Source organism: Macrotis lagotis, chromosome X, assembly GCF_037893015.1.
Source record: "Macrotis lagotis isolate mMagLag1 chromosome X, bilby.v1.9.chrom.fasta, whole genome shotgun sequence".
NCBI classification, from domain to species: domain Eukaryota; kingdom Metazoa; phylum Chordata; class Mammalia; order Peramelemorphia; family Peramelidae; genus Macrotis; species Macrotis lagotis.
Genome location: NC_133666.1, coordinates 669490996 through 669511742, shown reverse-complemented (window position 1 = coordinate 669511742; position 20747 = coordinate 669490996). Strand labels below are relative to the sequence as shown.

General features: G+C 41.6%; 1 protein-coding gene across 1 annotated transcript; it reads right to left on the bottom strand.

Annotated features, from left to right (window-relative positions):
• Positions 1-436: 436 nt before the first annotated feature.
• On the bottom strand, positions 437-18964 carry VPS33A (VPS33A core subunit of CORVET and HOPS complexes). The gene is made up of 13 exons (XM_074205526.1): positions 18827-18964; positions 18252-18317; positions 17519-17646; positions 15290-15476; positions 11431-11547; positions 10693-10867; positions 9418-9611; positions 7729-7855; positions 6071-6138; positions 5173-5310; positions 4219-4356; positions 3232-3400; positions 437-2829 (listed from the first exon to the last, which is right to left on the bottom strand). The coding sequence occupies exons 1-13, from the start codon at positions 18926-18928 to the stop codon at positions 2648-2650; spliced, it is 1791 nt and encodes a 596-aa protein (XP_074061627.1). The 5' UTR covers positions 18929-18964; the 3' UTR covers positions 437-2647.
• Between the last annotated feature and the right edge of the window lie 1783 nt (positions 18965-20747).

Genomic DNA, 20747 nt, shown 5'->3' with positions numbered 1-20747 from the left:
CAGGAAGAATAAGGCAAGATAAGTAGGGTGAGGGGTCTGCATTCCAGGTACTCTGATACATTCACTGTTCTTGCCAGGACACCCAAGTTGATTAGAAAGATGATAAAAAGACAGTCTTGTATTTCTTCCCTAGGGGCAGCTATTGGAAATACACATGTGTCTTTTCTGCAAGTGAAAGGTGAGGACTTGGTGTCCAGAATGGGAACAACAGAAAACAGATGTTTTATCAATGCTCTCCTCCCTGCTTGAATTCAAATAGGGCTCTAACTCAAGTCTCCATAGCCTGATTATAAAGGTTTTCCCAAAGGAACTAAACATGCTGCTTTAAATCCTTCTACCTTTCAGTTCTATTGCTAGGATGAGAGCAAATAACATCCTTTTGTTCTCAGTAAAACTACAGTTAATATTTGAATTCTCTGATATCCAAAGTAGTACACAAAAATAGAACTGCCTATGTAGACATCTTTATTAAAGAACTACCGGTTTAATACAGTTGTCTCCCCAACAACACAAAAGTCCAGACATGATGCAAATAAACACCCTATGCAAGAATAAATGCACTACTCACGGACCTTTTTTCAATGAAAACACACCCCTTAGAGACAAAAGCTTCCCAAGTATTGAATGAGCTTACACAGTGAGCATTATGTATAATTATCAGTTGCTTTTTATTTATGCACAAATGAAGCAGTTAATGTTCCAGTTTTCCAGTGAATAACTTACAACCTGACAACCTTGCTTAGGGTAAAGAGTGAATGTTTGTTAGCCTATAGGACACAAAAGATTTGCCCATAAACAGGAGAACACCTCGTCAAGAGACATAATAAAACTCTAATTTAAAATCCCCCATGTCAAAAATACTGGATGAACAAAAGACTAAACTATGCCTACTTTTTGACCTAGCAATGCCACTTCTAGACTATCTCAAAGAGATGAAAAACAAAAGAGGAAAAGGGCCTATATGTACAAGGATATTTGTGGTAGCTCTTTTCTGGTGGCAAGGAATTCGAAATAGCAGAAACAGCCCTCCGTTGGGGAATGGTTGAAGAAATTGTGGTGAGTGATTATGTTGGAAAGCTATTCTGCTCTAAGAAATGATGAGCAGGATGCTCTCAGAAAAACGTGTTAAGATATGAGTAGATGAAATATGAAATGTACTGTGTACAAAGTAACAATATTGTAGGATGATTAGCTATGAATGACGTGGCTTTTCTCAGCAATACCCAAGACAGCTCTGAAGGGCTTGAAGAATGCTATCCATCCCCAGAGAAAGAGCTGATAGTTTCCAGAATACAGATCGAAGCATAATTTTTTACAACTTTTTCTTGAGATTTCTTTCTTTTGTTGGATGTGGGAAGTCCCTGTTTTTCCATAAACTGATTATTATGGAAATGTTTTACATGACTACACATTTACAAATTATATCAAATTACATCAAATTACTTGCTTTCTCAATGCAGGGGGTAGAGAGGGAGAAAAGGAGAATCTGGAACAAAAGTTTTAAAAATGATGAATAAAAATTGTTTTTACACATAACTGAGGAAAAATAAAATAATAAAAATATTGGGTCAGGTCTGGGATCTTAAAATGATTAACAGCTTCAATTTGATTTTATAATACAGGTAAGGCTGAACAAGTCTCCTCTGGATAAAAACTTTTTCTAAAATTAGGACTGTCAATTGTTTATTCCAAATCCTATAAAGACAAAGCAAGAAAACTAAATGAATCCCAACACTATTATTTCACCCTAACCAACCTACAACATTTCTCAACATTAGGTACTCAGATATTTTAGTACAGGTTTTCTGAAGTCTCTCCCTTTCTTTTAATTAAGGCTATAACACAAGGTGGTCCAACTAAAATGCCCCTACTTTAGGTTCTGCTGTTACCACTTGGTAACAGTAGATAGCGACCTTGGACACTAGCATCACAAGTGAGCAGCAAGGATGGAAGACACCATCATCCTTGCACCTTTCCCAGAAATGGCAACCTCTCTGTAGTTAGGAATCAAAGGAAGAACAGCAATATCACTCACATCAGCCCCTTCTTGGTGCTACTTGAAGATCTGGTCCCTTAGTTTTCCCACACTATGGGAGCAGCCACAGACTTTGAAAACCATTCATGAAGGCAATACCTGGAGGTTCTCCAAAGTGAAGAGGCGAAGGGAGAAAACCTCCCTGGGCCCACTTCAGCCTGCCCACACTTACCCCAGCCATCCTGAGTAGACGTATCCGTCAGAGCTGGGAGATGGGTCAGAGCTGGGAGATGGGAGAGCATTATGTCAGAGCTTGATGTCTAATTCTCCTTGAAGGAGCCCAAACCAAACATCATTGAGCCCCCTACTACAATTCCATGGGGCCTCTACTGAGAATCCCAAATTCAGAACATGTGAGTCTTTTGTTTCTTTTTAACAGGGCTAATTGTCCTGTTATTCTTAGGCCTTCTGAGACAGAAAAGGATTCCAGAACCCAACAGAGAAAAGCAGAGCTGAAAATAAGACAGTAATTTTATAAAAAGTGCTTCCTCCTGCCATTCTTTCATTACTTTTTACTTTCCTTTAGCAACTGCTTCTAAGAGGCAACTTCCTGAGGTTTTCTGCCTCTTGCCACTTGCTGCAGCTGGACAAAGATGGCTTGTTGTTCCAGATTTAGAAAGGTTTCTCCATCAGAGATTCTATCCAACTGGTTCCATTCATTAGTTTTGTGGTAGCAATGACATATTCTGTACCTCCATCTTCCATCTGAGATAGAAATCTCAGGGCAGCAATTTCAGCATAGGTCACACCTCCCAGGAAAAAGACCAAAGTAACTCTGTTTTCTCCTTGTTGACCTAAAGATTGAGACATTTAGAGATTATTCTGTATTGTTAACATTTCTTATTTCCTCAAGCCATACAATTTCACCATTCATATAACAGCTTTGTAAACCTTAATGTGAAAAATTATTATTCCAAAAAGAAAGGCAGATATGATATGGAACAGATTTCATTTTAACAGTAGATCCTCGATTTTATATGTTTTTCTATCAAATTTTCTGAAAATTGGAACCTAGGAGTAGTAGAGGATTCAAATTCCTAAGGTTAAAAAGTAATGAAGAGATAAAGTACTTAATCTATGCATCAATAGTCTACAGAAGGGCTTTAGACACCATATCTTAAGAGACCTGAACAGATGCAATCTATGAAGCAACCACACAGCACTCTGCCATCTGGACCTGACAAGCTCCAACTTACGTTTCTTTTGCAATCCTGCTGGCAATTGTTGCCGTTCTTCAAAATGGGGGCCTGGAAGCATCTTCAGCACTTCCTCAATACTTCTCCATCCTGGACGAGCAAGGAGCTGAGCTAATCGGACACTGAGAGGCGCATAGCCACTGTAGACATAGGATATGTCATTGGGATTCTGTTAAATAGTAACATAAAAGACATACTTGTTACCTACTCAATTAATTCCTGCTTATTTGTGATCATGGAGGACACAAAGCCTATAATCCCAAACTACTTAAACTAATGACAGACATGGGTGGCATGGGGGTGACAGTGAAAAAGGAATAAATATTTATTATTATACTTTGGGCTGCTAAGTGGTGCAGTGGATGAAGTGCTGGGCCTAGACTTCATCATCCTAGTTCAAATCCAGTCTCAGACACTTACTATACCGGATGACCCTAGACAGGTCATTTCTTCCTGCTTGCCTCAGTTTCCTTATCTGTAAAATGAATTGGGGAAGGAAATGGCAAAGCATTCCTCCAGTACCTCTGCCAAAAAAAAAAAAAAACCCAGATGGGGTCACTAGGAGTTGAGAGAACTAAAATAAATGGACAACAATAATTTTGTAATCGCTTTACAATTATCTTCTCTGATCCTCATAACCACCTTAGAAGGCTCTTATTATCTGTTTTACAGCTGAGAAAACTGAAACAGGTAGAGTTAAAGTTAAAGCTAGGAAGTGTCCAAAGTCATTTAGACTGTGGCTACTGATAAAGCTAGGACCCTATCCTTCCCAAGCTCAGGGTCACTTGGGTAGTAGTGGGAATGAAGTTTGATCCACTCCTGGATACTTCAAAGCTAGCTTCCTAAGCCTTTTTAAAGGACCTCTAAGTACTGAAGGTGAGTCTAGCTATTAGATGTGGTTCCGAGGCACAAGCCAGAAACAAATAACATCATAATTTAGCTTAGATCAATAAACCAGACAAGGCCAAAAAGAAAGGGTTCCTTTACCTGCTCATTAACATCATCCATCCAGAGCCGCAAGGTTTTTCTGATTGTAGGGTAATTGTTTCTACCACCTGCCTGAGGTCTGAGCAATCCAGCTTGCTCTAGATTGTTTAAGGTCAGCATATGTTCATAGCCGTACGTCTGCAACAAAAGGGTGTTGACACTGATGCCAGAGGAAGAGAGAGGTTAATGCTACTTTATGAAGAGTCATCCCAACAAATGTGTTTTGTCAGGTTTGTCCTGTATCCCAAGCTGAGACCAGCAAGAGCTTAGGAGGGCAACATTCAAGCTTCAAAAATGGTAGATTCCTGAACTGGTTCATTAATTCTAACATGCATCTTTAAATTTATTTTTTTTTTTAAGGTTTTTGCAAGGCAATGGGGTTAAGTGGCTTGCCCAAGGCCACACAGCTAGGTAATTAATAAGTGTCTGAGACCGAATTTGGACCCAGGTACTCCTGACTCCAGGGCTGGTGCTTTATCCACTGTGCCAGCTGCCCCTAAATTTACTTTTAAAAATATTCCTAAGGGGGTTTTGGAGTGCCTATTCAAAACACGTTAAAAATAGTGATACTGGGGCAGCTAGGTGGCACAGTTAATAGAGCATTTGCCCTGGAGTTGGGAGGGCCTGAGTTCAAATTGTGCCTCAGACAACACCCCAAAAACCTAAAAAAAAAGTGATGCCTCCTCAACACCAAAGGATACATTTTTAAGGGAAGAAAAGCAAAGGCAGCTTTTTTCATAAAAGGAACTTGAAAAAAAGTTCTTAAAATGTCCATACACACAAGCACACGCACTCCAAGATACAATGAGGTGACAATCCTATGCACCCTTTGGGTGTTCTTGAAGTCTTTAGCAATGACAGGAAGAGAGTAAAATAGAAGCAGCCTGAGAAAAATGTTGGTGGTGATTCAAAAATATTTTCCCTGGGTATTTACTAATTCAAAAACAGACTGACCTGGAGAATTTCTCTTTTGTAATAGTCTAACACTTTCTGTTTGAGTCCGCTATTGCACACAGACTGAAGGCAAACCAGTCTCAGGATCTTGATCAATGGATGTTTTTGGGCGATACAGTCCTCAATGTAATTGTTGACCTGTAAACATAAATAAATGCTGTATATGTTGTTGCTTTGAGCACAAAAAAGTAATACTGTTTTATTTCTATTCTCTCAGATTGCTTTAAACAGTGGATTCACTCCTCTAGCACTATACCCTTCCAGAAATGGGGGACAAAATTACAACGGTCATATTTCATTCACCAGTTATACCATGTTATACAGGTAGTAAAAGACTAGAGAATGAAGCACTATATGGCCATTTGAAATATGTCTATCAGAATAGAACTATTCCTTAAAGGTTGCCCAGTGCCCAGGACAGCTTGTCACTGCCTGGCCCACTTCTATCAAAGCGCAGGGTTATCTTGTTTTAAGTTTTATGGAAATTTCAAAAATTAAATCAAATCATATTTTAAAGTATTAATGAAATTTAATAGTCAGAAGAATACTATGGACTATTCTCTAAAGCAAATCATTAGTAATGCAATTCATCTTCCATACTCATCAGAGAATGTTTTAAGAGTCTGGTTATATAACTTTCTACCCTTCTTGATACTCCGCACATAGCAGATGCTCAGTTAACAGTTGATGATCAATAAATCTGGAGTTTTACATATTAAGTCAATACAAACCGGTACAAACTTAGATAAGATATCTCTATGATGGTAACATACTGAGAGAGTCAAAGCCATCAGAACAGCTATTTATGGGGCTATAAATGTGTTTTCTGATGATTAGTTATAATTAAGAATCTCATTTCCATTCCCCAACTCCAAAGACAACTCTATAATACACATACCTTATCAGTATCTATTCCAGACATGAACTCTTGCTCCACTGTTAGCTTATCAAAGAAATCTTCAGAAGCTAAAAATATCATAAGCAAATTTTTAGTTTGAAAATAAAAACAACCTATTTATCTTCTGTCTATATGGGAAACAAATATACTTTTGGTTTGTGATTTTAATTAAGAAAATAAATGAAAAAGTATGCAAAAGTTAGTTCAATATTATATTCAAAACAGACTTCATGAAATTATTTGTCAGAAAGGAAACTTCTAAAGAAGAGAAGAAAAATAATTTCAGCATTCCTCAAAAGAGAGCTAAATAGAGTAGGGTACAGGTGGGATTGGAAAGAGGATTCTAGCCTACATTTCTAACTCATCTCTGACAGAGGAACTCAAGTATTTCAGGAGAGGCAATGGGAAATAGGCCACAGAAGGCAGCAGAATGCAGAATAAACAACTGATTCTCCCAGCACCCCCACTTTCTATACTATAATGCACTCAGGTTTTAATGAATTCTTCCTGAACGAACAAGAACACAACCAAATGAGTTTAGTTTTATGATAGTGTCAAATGAATCTCGCAAGTCTCTTTTGCACAAAAGTTTGTAATTCTACAGTCAACACATCAGTAACCCCCAAATACACATCCAACTAAGCTTTCATTCTAAAATCTTTTGCTGCCAAGAAATTTTATGATGAATTTATTTGCTGGAAATCTCTAAGTTCTTTTAATAGCCAACTGATGTTCTGTACTTCTTCAGTGAAAAAGGAAGACTTCAGAATCCCCAAAATGACCAAAGCCTTTGACTCAGTGATTCTGATGCTAGTGCCCTTAAAGATGTCACAAGAAGGAAAACAAAACCTGACCATTTAAAAAAACACTCAAGAGTTGCTTGATCTTAAACAACAAAATACTGGGAACACTTGGAAACTCAGTGCCCAGAGAACAGTTTATTTTTTTTTATTTTTGCTTTTTTGCAAGGCAATGGGGCCAAGTGACTTGCCCAGAGTCACACAGCTAAGTAATCTTTGTCTGAGGCCACATTTGAACTCAGGTCCTCCTGACACCAGGGTTGATGCTCTATCCTCTATCCCCCCCCAGAGAACAGCTTTGTACATTAAGATCTTAAATTGGACTGCAAGTGTGACAGTACCACAGAAAGTGACAATTGTGAAGGATGCCAGAGATGAGGAACCAAAGACCAACAGAACCCAAGCCACAGAGATATGAACAACAAAAATGACAATGACTTGGGATGTACAGAGAGGGGCTCCAATGGGGAAACCAGGACACATGGCAGGAGGTTGAGTTAGGATGATTTTAATTTGTTAAAGTGTATTGCATCATTTATTTCCACTTGATCAAGCTATAAAATGATTTACACTCTAGCTGGTCTGACTGCCAGTTTGCTGGTAAGTGTTAAGATTGTTTAAAGAATAACAACAATTTTAAAAGGGGTTTGGTGATGGCGGCACTTGAGAGCCTGAACAAGGCAGGCTTTAAACAGAGGCACTACAGAGGAGCATGTCCTGCCAAGGACTACCTCAAGTGGGGAGCCTGGCTGAACTGAGAAGTACTGACCTACTGGGGATGCCATCATCTAGCACAAAGCATAGGCACAGAGCCCTCTCAGTCGAAAAGGACACGAAAGGACACCAAAGGATACTCACTGGTAATATCTTTTATCAACTCTGCAATGGAGGTATGATTGGCCAGGGAACCTCTTGCTGCTTGCATGTGAGGCAGCTGTGAAACAAACTGCTTAATCTCACCCACTGTCTTTGCATTGTGCCTTTCCTGTAAATAGAAGGGATGACAGATTATGAAGTGGTGAGCAGCTCATTCAGATTTTTGCTCTCACCTTTATTGAGGTTCCAGATGTTTTACTACATGTAAAAATGAGGGCAGTGGGAGGGAGGCAAGCATACCACGAAATAATACACTAGCCCAAGCCCATCTCAAAACTAACAGGGAAACTGTAAAACCTAAGCTAAGCACTCCACAGAAGAATAAGAGCATAGGTTTTCTCTCTCTCTCTCTCTCTCTCTCTCTCTCTCTCTGTGTGTGTGTGTGTGTGTGGTGTGTGTGTGTGGTTTTCCTTTTTAGGAGAGGGAGCATACATGGAGCGTTGGCCTTCTACAAGCCCTGGGACCAACACTTCCAAACTTGGCCACATTGAGTGGCTCAGCTAATCTCCCTGAGTCCCAGATCCTCATCTGTAAACTACAGAAAGTAATATTTGCCCTGCCTGCCACAGAGAATTGTTTCAGGGAAAGCATTTAAATGAAAGTACAGCAATTCAGGGACTCCTTATTTTGTTCTCTTACATTTTAGAACAGAAAGGAAGCCATTACCTCCCACCCTCTCATCTCACATGTAAAAGAAATCAGCTTGAGGTGTTCGAGTCCAGGTCTCCCTGACTTGGGGTCCCACCCTCTCTACACACCAGACCACTATACCTCTACTAAGCATAATAGAAACAGTCTGAATTCTCAGGGAAGAGCAGGTACAAGAATTAGGAGAGAAAGAAGAGGAGGTCAGCATTATTGGGGAAGAAGAAACAGGGATAAAGTGAGTTTCTTCTGCTTTAAAATCCACACAGGTTGCTAATAGTGGACTTTAGCTTTTTGTCAAACAACATCTAGTTACAATAAAACTTCATTTTAGCAAAATGTTCAGAGGTTTAAAACAAACCCCCAGTCTTTCAAAGTGTTATGCTTAATGCAGAAATTAATCCACACATTAACAGGCAATTCCCAAGAAAGATAAAATATGAGAAATAAACAGAAAAGGATGTCTAATTTAGATGTTTTGAAGGTAAAATTATTCATAGCTCATCATTTTTTTTTGAAATCTCAGGTTTGAAAAAATAAATTTAACCAAGCATAAGCTAGATGAATGAGCAAGCACAGGCAAGAAGGTGATAATGAAATACACAAATTAAAAACCCGGGGCCCCCAGGGCTCGCTGTCTCATTATCACATAGTCACTCATCTTCTTCATTGTCATCCCTTTCCACTTAAATTTTCTCAACTTAAGAAGACTTTACTCACTAATTGAATAAATAGAATAAATAAAAATGGTTTTCAGTTTTCTAAATCTGATCTAGGATAAAGTTCCCTCTCTCTTCAATCAGGTAAGGAAAAGTGGGCTGAAAGGCAGGTGCAAAAAACCATCGAGCTACAAGCACTGTCAAAAAAGGTGAGAAAATAAAGTAGTGGTTGTAGGAAAGTTTCCCCTTCTCCCTAGAGTTCTTACATGACTGCTCAGAGGAATGAGCCTTCCAGAATGGAAAACACCTTCAGGCTCTGACCAGGTGGTGGGGCACAATGACCTATGACCCCCTGAGAGGGCCTCACCTCAAATGCTGCTGAGATGATTTTGGCTTTCTTGCTCAGGACCGAACCCACGGCATTGAAGTTTTTGTCCCTGATCTCAGCATAGAGCTCCTCTGCAGAATTGAGTTGAAGCTTCTTGGCTTCCGTAGGCAGGTCCTTCCCACTCTCCCCTTGTTTTTTAGGTGCAAATTTCTCTGGAGGTAGTTTCACATAACCTAGAGAGACAAGAGGAAGATTCTTTCCTGTGCAGAATCATCTGAAAAGTCCATAGAAGGCTACCAGACTTAGAAGAACTTCCACATCCCAAAAGCCACAGAACATGCTTGCAAATAACTTTTCAAGAAATTTAATGTCTTCAGGGAAAGCAAGTTACAGAATGTAATTACCCTTTCCTCAATGGGCTGATGGGCAATCTTATCAACAGGGGCTAGAGACCCCACATCTAAAGGCCTTCCACCCTTGGCCTCCCTGAAACTATTCTAAGAGAGTCTCAGTCAGCTGGCTCTCCTCCAAACTGTCTGGCTACTCCTCTTGGTCCATCTCCCCCAAGGCTCTGTGATGGGCATTCTCTTCCTTGGTGAGCTCAGCCACTTATCTGCCTGGGTTCAGTATCCCTCTGTGAAGGTAAATGAAGTCTACACATTGAATCCTTCATCTTGGACTCCAGTCCCATCCTGCCAACTGTCACCTCAATGGGACCTGTCTGACACTGAACTCATTCCAAGGTTTTGTGAGCCTACTCCTCCATGTCTCCCTCTTGTTGCTGATGGTGCCACCTGGCAGCTGGGAGGCATCTCTAACTCTTCCTTCCTCATCAACCCCATGACAAAGAAGTTGCTCCCAAGTAGCCAAGACTTGAAATCTGAACAACTCTGCCCAACCTGGGAGATGCTCACCTTTATCCCCACTCATCCTACCAAACACCCTAGGGAATCTATCCCTGATCATTTCAGCAGATTCAGGATTCTCATCTGAAAGACACACTACTGAGGGTGGAGTATCTTGGACTGGTTCATGTCTAATCTATCTCTCCTCGAAGCTAACTGAGCTCCTCCAGGACTAGTACAATGACTCTGCTCACCAGCCTACATTTTCTCATGTCCCAAGGTCAAAGGTAAAGGGAGTTTTTCTTTCTTTTTTTTCCTTAAGGTGTTTCCTAATTTTAACTTGTAGCACTAGGAATGGCCCTTTGGATTACCTATCCAAATATCATGGCATACTTTGAAAGTACTGCTGAAACTGCATCTTGGGATATTGCCTTCCCAGCAATAAAAGAAGAGATTTCATTCTACTTACTATTCTGAATGCCATAAATTTCATCAATGAGTCCTTCATATGTAAGTTGAGTGGCCAGAGGGGTTAACAAGTCAACATTACGGTCAAGCAGCAAGAGAGTATCAAAAACAGGAAATATCGAATTTTGGCTCCCTGTGAATTCTCTCTTCATTCTGATCATCATATTGGCCACTTGCTGAAAATAAAACATTAGATAAGATGGGGTCTCAGTGGAAGCTACAAACATTTAAAACTGGGCTACAGACTGAGACAGTCAAAAGATAAAGAGATGACAAAGAATGTGGGTATGGCATGAATGATGAGCAGAAATCCAGAGCAGACTTTCATGATGGTAACTTGTCCCTGAACTCTATCAAAAGCAGATCTTACTAAAAGGGAGATTAGACTCAATGATCCATAAGATTCCCCTTTCAACTCTAAGAGTTTGTGAGAGTTTGTTCTAAATACAGAAAAAGGCTTTTTTTTATGGGGGGAGGGGTGATGGTAGGGAGAATAACCAGATTTCTCCAATGCCTTAGGGAAAATCACTCAAAGCACTATCAAAAGAACAAAGCAAGAGTGAACAGATCATTTCCTCAAACATGAAGAAACCCCAAATCTCTAATCAAATATTTATAGGGAAAGTCATTAGAACTCCCAAAGAGTAATGTACTCTGCTGCTCCAGCCCCCCCTTCCCCCAGCTATATTTCACAGCCCCTCCCCTCTCACAGCAAAGGAAGGGCATGACAGTTTATTACCCTGGCGCATTCCCCTTTCCCAAAGATCTGGGGGATGGTGCCATACAAGGCTTGCAAAGTCATCAGACCTTTTGCTGCATGGTATAGACTTGTCTGGTCATTCTCCAAATAACACTCCTAGAACAGAGGAAAAGGAGAGAAAGGGGAGTTAGGCAATATCTGGACTTTATTACGTCTCCAATTTCTTAGGGGCCAGTGGCTACTCAAGTCTGCTCGGCAGAAGGGATACAGATCCTCTTCCTGAGCTTACTCTCCAGTCCCCTAGGATTAGAAGTTCACACTTTAAAGCTCTTTTTAGTGAAAATGAACAGAGTTGACTTCATGCCTTTATAAGAGAATTCAAGAATCTAATTCATCTAAAAAAAAAAAGCATCCTAGATCAACTGTAAAGGCAGATCAAAGTTCTCTCTAACTGTGGAAGTGGTTTTTCTAAGACAAAATTTGGATTATGAGGAAGAAAACTCACTGATGTCTTATCTTTTGTTGTTGGTTGTTGTTGTTACCATATTAGCTCCCAGTAATGAACTGAGTTGAGGAAAATTTTGAAAATAATGATAAAGTGCTTCATTCCTCTGTGGTCTCACTTTATGTTCATTTGCTATCTTGGACATAAAATATAGTACTTCCTAGCTTTATCAGAACTCTCGCCTCCCATCTGAGTTCATCCTTCCAGAACCTGAACAGCAAAGCCTGGGGAAATTGGAATGGAAGGTGTAAGGAATCAAGTTGACACACACTTGAAAACTCTCATCCAGGGATGGGATGGTGGAAGACAGGACATGCTCTTGGATGATGGCCACCAAACCTCCAGAGGGAGTCCCTTTGATGAGATAAAGAATAATCCTGACCATTTCCCTACCTTGACCCAGGTTAAAAAACAAACAAAGATCAACAGCTCTGAGGAGCACAAGAGACTGGTAAATTTGACCATTTTTTGAAATAGAACAGATAAAGTTAAGAAGGAAATAAGACCACAGGTCACTAGGGAACTCATAAGGAATGGATGAAAATTCAAGGAAAAAAATTTTTGAAAACATTTTTCAATATTCCATATTCTGATCTATCATAATCTTCTCTTTTCCAAAGAAAGATTTAAAAATCAGTAATAGATCTTTAATACCAGACTTTCTTTTATGATTAATAAATAGCCCATTCAAATGAAGAGTTTCCCCAGTCATCAGATTTGAAATTAAAGCTGGATTTACAGCTTTCAGTGACCACTGGGTCAAAATCCATTCTTTTTTTAATTGTTTTTTGAATTTTACAATTTTACAACCCCCCCCCACAGAAGGCAGTCTAATAAATAGTCTTTTTTTTTAAAGGTTTTTTTGCAAGGCAAATGGGGTTAAGTGGCTTGTCCAAGGCCACACAGCTAGGTAATTATTAAGTGTCTGAGGCTGGATTTGAACCCAGGTACTCCTGACTCCAGGGCCAGTGCTTTATCCACTGCGCCACCTAGCCACCCCAGTATGATAGTCTTTACAAGGTTTCCATGCTATACATTGATCAAAATTGAAAGTGTTTAGAGAGATATCATATCCTTAAGGAAAAAATAAAATATAAGAGATAGCAAAATTACACAACAAGATACCTTTTTTTTAAATTAAAGGTAATAATCTTTGGTTTTTGATTAAACTCCACAATTCCCTCTTTGGATACAGATGGTATTCTCCATCACAGATACCCCAAAATTATCCCTGATTCTCACCTCCCATCTGAGTTTATCCTTCTAGAACCTGAACAGCAAAGCCTGGGGAAAATGGAATGGATGGTGAACGAGTCCATCAAGATTGATCATCACCCCCATGTTGCTGTTAGATGTACAATGTTCTTCTGGTTCTGCTCATCTTGCTCAGCATTAATTCATGCAAATCCCTCCAGGCTTCCCTGAATTCCCATCCCTCCTGGTTTCTAATAGAACAGTAGTGTTCTATGACATACACATACCACAGTTTGCCAAGCCATTCCCCAATTGAAGGACATTCACTCGATTTCCAATTCTTTGACACCACAAACAGGGCTGCTATGAATATTTTTGTACAAGTGATATTTTTACCCTTTTTCATGATCTCTTCAGGGTACAGACCCAGTAGTGGTATTTCTGGGTCAAAGGGTAATGCCCTTTGGGCATAATTCCAGATTGTTCTTCAGAAAGGATGGATGAGTTCACAGCTCCACCAACAATGCATTATTGTCCCAGATTTCCTACATCCCTTCCAGCATTGATCATTGTCTTTTCCTGGTCATATTGACCAGTCTGAGAGGTGTGAGGTGGTACCTCAGAGATGCTTTAATTTGCATTTCTCTCATCAGTAATGAAAATCCATTATTTCTAAAACTCATCTAACACATAATTTACAAGTCAACCCACAAAAGGATAGAGCTTCACATTTTAAATGAAACAGGTCAGTTTTTCAAAAATGGCCAGTAAAAGAAAACAGCAAGCCAGGTCTCTTGACAGATTCTGTCATGCCATGACAAGTTAGGTTCCCCCCAACTCCTCCCACAACTGCTGAATCATTTCTAGGATGCCAATTAGACAAAATGGGGAAATAGAAAAAGTTTCACAATTACTTAATGAGTTTAGTGAAACAGTTCAGTTCAGTTTCATATACTTTATCTATTAGGCTTCCTCAGTTCCCTAATTGGTCACACATGCTGTATGAGAGAAATCATCATTGACCAAATTCAGAGATGAATATATAATTAAAAAGGCTGATTTTTCTCTTGTTTAGTGGTTGAAAAAAAGAGTAGAACCCAGGACTCCTTTGCAACCTATTATCTTTACCTTAAACCCTAAGCCCTAGGGTCATTTAAGCCACTTTAAGAGATAGACACTGTCTCCTATTCCTGGTGATCAGGTCCCATAGTCTCTCATTATGAATTTTAGGCTCTGAAGTGCTACTTCAACATGATGGCAGAATTCAAAACTGACTGTTTTAAACAAGCACATAAGAAAAAACCACACATCAGCCTTCCTATGCTACTCCTTAGTAGCAGAGATGGTGACTTCCTATTTCAGCAGCAGGAACAGTCTGCATTGCTTTTGCCCTACCCTGGTCCTATCTGGCATTCGAAATCCCATGTGACCCGGTGGGCTGGAGGTTGGGGGCGGGCTTTAGGAGCCAAGATGCTGTCTAGGCCTAAGCTGACTATACTAGCCCAAATACACAAACTGAAGCACCAAGGGCTCCAGGTTGACCAGCTCCTGGGTGCATTGACTTCCAGTTTGGTACAGATTTCAATATTCAGATAGGCACTCCCATTTCCATTCTCTTACCATGCCAGCACTCCAGTGGAACAAACTTATTTGACTTTCACATCAATTTATTCATGGTGGACATAAACCCACTAAAACTGTCTTTCTACATGCAAAACTTTTTCCAGCCCTGAGGGGGCCTGAGTTCTAATCCTAAGAGCAGATATTAGAAATGTTCAGTCTGCCCATCAACATCAGATTCAACCAGTACAGAAAGTCCCAAACAACTTCTCCAAAGCTCCATGCTATTTCTTAGCAACAAAGATTACATGTAAATTATCCACTGGGCTTGGGGGCCCTGGATAGACTGGAATGCTTCAGCCTGGCCTTCCCCTTTCTCTCCCCTTCTTCAGCAACTATTCCAATGATCACACAGTTATTCAGACTCTCTTTGTTCTATATCTTCTAAATTTTTCTTGCATCCCTAGGAAAGTTAATAACAAAAGGTACCTTTTCAAACATCAGAAAATCTCTTTCTTAAACAAAATGAATAAATAATTATACCTGATAGGTAATAATCTTTTAAGGAGTGAGATCCAAGCTGATGCCTGAAGGCAGAATGTTACAACTTTTCCCTCAGTAAAGACACACCACACTTACTTTAAAAGCACTCTCAGATTCCATGGATAATAAGTCACCATCAAATGGAATAAGGTCTAGGCTGTATTCTTCTCTATGAATGAAGGATCCCAGAACACCCTGATCCTTCAGGCGCTGCTCGCACAACAAGCTCCGTCGTGGGACAAACAAAATGTGGAAATCTCTTGCAGGGGAGCGCCTATCTTCACTAGAAAAGAACAAAATATTTGTTATATTTATAGTCTCAAAGGTAAATGGCTAAGGGCCATTGGTTTTTCTCTTGGAGGGAGCTGGGGGTAGCAGTCAGGAAGACCTGAGTCCAAATTCAGCCTCAAACAGATACTGGACGACTCTGGGCAAGTCAAAAACCTCTCTGCTTCAGTTTCTCAACTGTAAAATGGGGCCAGTAACAGCATCTAACTCTCTAGATTGTGAAATTAAATTAAATGTGTGTAAAGTGCTTAGCACAGTGCAAGCGCCTTGGAGGGGCTTAAGAAATGCATATTTCCTTCCCTTCCCTCTTGGGCTTATCACCCATTTTGAAATCCTTTTTTTTAAGAGGCAACTAGGGGTTAAGGGACTTGCCCAGGGTCACACAGCTAGTAGGTATCTGAGGTTGGATTTGAACTTGGATCCTCCAGACTCAGTGCTCTATCCACTTGATATCCTCTTTTAAACTCTTTGTGGCCCTGAAAAACTTGATTTAATGGAGAGGAAATACAGTTCAAAGAAAGTAAATGAGGCTCTAACTAGATCAAAACAGCAACAAATTAAAATATTCCTCAAAGGGGTGGCTAGGTGGTGCAGTGGATAAAGCACCGGCCCTGTAGTCAGGAGGACCTGGGTTCAAATCCAGTCTCAGATACTTAATAATAACCTAGCTGTGTGGCCTTGGGCAAGCCACTTAACCCCATTGCCTAGCAAAAAAAAAAAAAAAACCCTAAAAAAATATTCCTCAAGCTTCTAAAGGATTCTTTACTTCTGTATTCTCCTTCCCTTTTTTGCCCACCGATGACTCCTAATATGTGCTAACATATTAAAGGTATTTTGGTGCAATTTAATTAAGTTCACCCACTGCTGATCAAGGGTCTATGATGCACATGGTCCTGTGGGCTTTGCATTGGGAACAGAAAGACAATATGAAAAACAATCCCTGACCTAAGAGCAGAGTCGTCTTCATCTTCATCACTATTATATTACGGCCCATGAAAGAGATACCCAGTATCCCAAGGACTATGGGGAAGCCTGTGTACATGAGATGATTTAATTTTAGCTCAGGAAAATCTTTGCTTATTTTTTTTTTTTTGTGTAAGCAGAGACTCATCTACTGTAAAGGAGAGCCTGGGTCTGGGAAACAAGCACAGAACTGTTTCTTGGCAAGGGTGCTCTGCCTCCATAGAGCCTTGAAGAAACTATTTAAACTCTTTGGCCTCCAACTCCTCTTCTGTACATTCACTGAGGGTGCTGGCTCAACAACGTCCCTGCCAACTAACTTGTAATCTATTAGATCCTTGGTAGAAGGTTCCTTTCGGTTGACAAAGTTCCATCTTTCCTCCTCTTTTTTTTTGTCCCTGCCCAGCCCCTTGTCATCCCAGGAAAGCCTACCTCAGACCTTTAAGAGGGGCCACACAGAAAGCTCAATTCAGTATTTCTTACAAAATGTCTTGCTGATGAGGTACAGTAGGACAGTGACCCTAAAGCCCCGGCCTGGGCTGAAGCAGGTGGCTCTAAATTCCTGCTTCTAATGCTGTGGGACCTGAGAAAATTGGGCTGGACAGTGTCTTGAAATCTTTTCCAATGGTAGCTCATTGAGCTTGTGGTACTACTGTCTTCACCAAAGGTTTTCCCCCAAGAATTTTCTGATCAGTGTAATGAAGGGATTGGTAGATGATCTCTTAGGTTCTACCCTCCAACCCCTCCCACCCCCAACCCAATTCTAACATTCTTTTTTTTTTTTGCTTGCCCAAGGCCATACAACTAGGTAATTATGAAGTGTCTGAGACTGGATTTGAACCCAGGTACTCCTGACTACAGGGCTGGTGCCAATTCTAACATTGTAAGCATTCTAGACTCAGTATTCCTTCTCTACCTTGACCATTCTTCTACCATATCCATTTGTCCATGATAATCATCTCACCTGTTGAATGTATTCCATGCATCCATGCTTTTCTTCAGAGGTTTAAATATAACAACTAGAGCCAGCAATTTATTTTTAAATAAATTTAAGATTTTTTCCCCCTCCTTAGCTACCTGAGTACATTTTCAGCAATGATATCCATCAATTCTAGTCTGGGTCTGACAAAAAAAATAATGTTCTTGACATCAGCTGCAGGCAGACGACTTCCTTTAAGTGTGAACATCTTTTCCACCTCATGTTCCTAAGAAAAAGACAAAAGTTGTCATTGAAAATGTGGATCTGAAATTGAACAATCATTTCAACACTTTTTAAAGCCCTTGCTTTTCATGAGTTGAGCACCATGTACGTGTCATGATATAGTATGGAGAAAAAGGGACAGCTAGGTGGCATGCTGCATAGAACTCTTGAGTTCAAATCAAGTCTCAAGACACTTACTAGCTGTGTAACCCTGGGTAAATCACTTAACCCTGTTTGCTCCAATTTCCTCTTATGTAAAATGAGCAGAGAAGGAAATAACAAACCACTCCAGAATCTATGCCAAGGAAACCCTAAATGGGGTCACAAAGAGTTGGACCCAACTGAACAACAACTAATCATAATATAAAGGACCGCAAGTGTGTTATCATTATAAAGGGTTAGACTAGTCGTCTAAGGACATTAGCAACGTGAAGGGCATTAGCAACATCAGTCACAGCATCTCCAACAAAGGTCAGTGACATAGGTAGATAAAAAGTTCAAATATTGGACATTAGAGTCTAAAAGGGATAGGAACGTGTTCTGCGGAAGCGCATTTTGAAATTTAAAATTAAATAATTCACTTCTCCTCCAGCAAATCCTATACTTTACCTTCAATAATGAATATTGTGCAACCAGTCCAAATGGTCCCGTCAGGTACTCATCCCAAACTATTGCCTGTAAAGAGGGCAGGAACTGAGGTTACCGTCTGGAGTGCCATTCAATTCAAAGAGACTGGCCAAGTCGGCACTCAGATGTTGTCCACACAAACATAAAAACCAAAGCTCTGACCTCAAGGGCTTACATTCTATTTTGTGTTTTCATGACAAACAAAAAGAAACACAGCTAGGGCTGGAAATATCCAACCACCGCCCAGATTTCTACTGGTCCAAACTGGATCCTCCAGTGGCTTGAGGTACAACAGCCATCTAAAACAAAGCATGGTGCCATCGCTGTTGCCCTGGCTCTACCCCAAATGGACTGGATTCAGTGCTTATTAGTCACCCCCTCTGGAGGAGGAGGTCGATGAGGGCCCTCGGGATGGGATCCGGAGCCCCGGGCCACCTGTCAGTGCCCGGGGGCGTGGCCGGGGCTGGAGGTCAGAGGTCGAAGGGAGGCCGGGCGCCGGCGACCTCGGGGCTTCCCGCGGCGCCTCGGCCTCCCCTCGCCGCCGGGCCGGGCCTCACCTTGCTGCCCGCGCACTTGTCCAGGAACTCGCGCAGCTCCCTCCGCACGGCCTCGCGCAGCACGTTCAAGTTCACCCGCCCGTAGGACAGGTGCGCCGCCATGTCGCCACCGGCCCGGCCCGGCCCGGGGGGCGCCCGCGTCCCCTCCCCTTCCCTCCCCGCCCCCGCCCCGCGCCCGGCGCCCCGCAGCCGCCCCCGAGCCGAGGTCAGGTGACCGCGCCTCCGCGCACGTGACCCCGCGACAGGCGGAGCCGGAAACCCCCGCCGCCTCTGAGCATGCGCGGCGGCCGCTCTCGCTCGGCTCCCGGCAGCCCTTTCGTCCGCGCCCCGCGTCCCTCCTTCCGGGCTGCCCTCCGGAGCCCCGTATCTGCCCCGGCCTTGGGGGCGCCTGGGGTCCTGCCCCCGAAAGCGGAGAGAAGGGGGCTCTCGGGGCCGAGCGCTTGCGGGAGGAGGCCGAGGGCGCGGAGGAAGCTGGCCCGCAAAGGGGGGCGGCTGTGTGCGCCTCCCCCACCTCATCCAGGTGAGACGAGGGGAAGGAGGGGGTCACCCTCCGTGCCGCACCGGAGGGGCTTACCGCAGGCTGAGAAGTGGCAAAGGGAGAAACTGAGGCAGCGGCTCAAGGGGCCTGACCCTGGCTCCAGCCTTTCCATTCGTTGGGCAGAGCGAAACTCAAGTTTTTGGTTTTTTATTGTATTTTCATTTTTATGTTTTTAGGTTTTTGCAAGGCAAATGGGGTTAAGCGGCTTGCCCAAGGCCACACAGCTAGGTCATGATGAAGTGTCTGAGACCGGATTTGAACTCAGGTCTTCCTCACTCCAGGGCTGGTGCTCTATCCACTGCGCCACCTAGCTGCCCAAGATTTTGGTTTTTTTAAAAAAAATAATTTACTTGTTTTTCCAACTACATGCAACGGTAGTTTTTACCCATCGTTGCTTTTTTTTTTTTTTGCAAGATTTTGAGTTTTGGGGTAGCTAGAGCACCGGCCCTGGAGTCAGGAACCTGAGTTCAAATGCGGCTTCAGACACTTAATGACCTAGCTGTGTGGCCTTGGGCAAGCCACTTAACCCCATTGCCTAGCAAAAACCTAAATACAAAAATAAAAAAAGGATTTTGAGTTTTATTTTTTTCTCCTTCCTTCCTGACAGAAAGCAGTTTGATACAGGCTCTACATTTAAAACTACACTAAACATAGATCCATATTGATCACGAGAAGAATCAGGTCCAAAAATGACATAATACATAAGATAACTTTTAAAATTTGAAGATAAGTAGCTTTTGTGCTTCACCTAACCTTTACAGCTCCTTCCCTGGCTGCAGATAGTATCTTCCATCATAAGTCTTTTAAAATTGTCTTTGATTATCGTATCACTGAAATGGACAAGGCCATCGTGGTTGATCGCCCCATGTTCATGTGCTTGTGCTCAATTCACTCAGCATTCATTCATGCAAGTCTTTCCAAACCAACAGTCAAAGGTTCTTCAAGAGCCTTAAACCTCGGTATCCTGAGCTTCCTTATTCACACGGGTGTCTTTGGAAGAAATTACTTTCCATAGGCTTTAGTGTCTCCATCTCTGACCTAGAAACTTGGGGTGGATGGTAGACATTTCCTTTACCTCCAACAGCCCCATTGGTTTTAAAATTTTTTACAAAGAGATATTTACTTTAATCCTTTAAGAGTGGAACACAAAACATTTCCCCCACCAGCTTGAGGGAAATAATCTCCCCACCAGGAGTTTGCTGGGAGAAGGTTCAGAATTTAGCAAATAACATTGTCCCATCAAGTGTCTGAAATGAGACTTGATAGGAGGGAAGGGGATGGAGAAGAAGGGGGTGTGCTCCTCCAGCTGCTCTGGGTCCTGGATTCCGGATGCTTCAGCGACCACAGCACACTGATTCATGGAGAGCTTGCCCTTCACTAAAC

What these genes read in the sequence shown, in the direction of transcription:
- VPS33A (XM_074205526.1), bottom strand. Translation starts at nt 18,928, where the DNA reads ATGGCGGCGCACCTGTCCTACGGGCGGGTGAACTTGAACGTGCTGCGC. An exon ending in CACAATATTCATTATTGAAG is followed by an intron (nt 17,647 to 18,251) that starts GTAAAGTATAGG and finishes TCTTTTTCTTAG; the next exon opens with GAACATGAGGTGGAAAAGAT. An exon ending in ATTGCTGAAAATGTACTCAG is followed by an intron (nt 15,477 to 17,518) that starts GTAGCTAAGGAG and finishes GTTCTTTTCTAG; the next exon opens with TGAAGATAGGCGCTCCCCTG.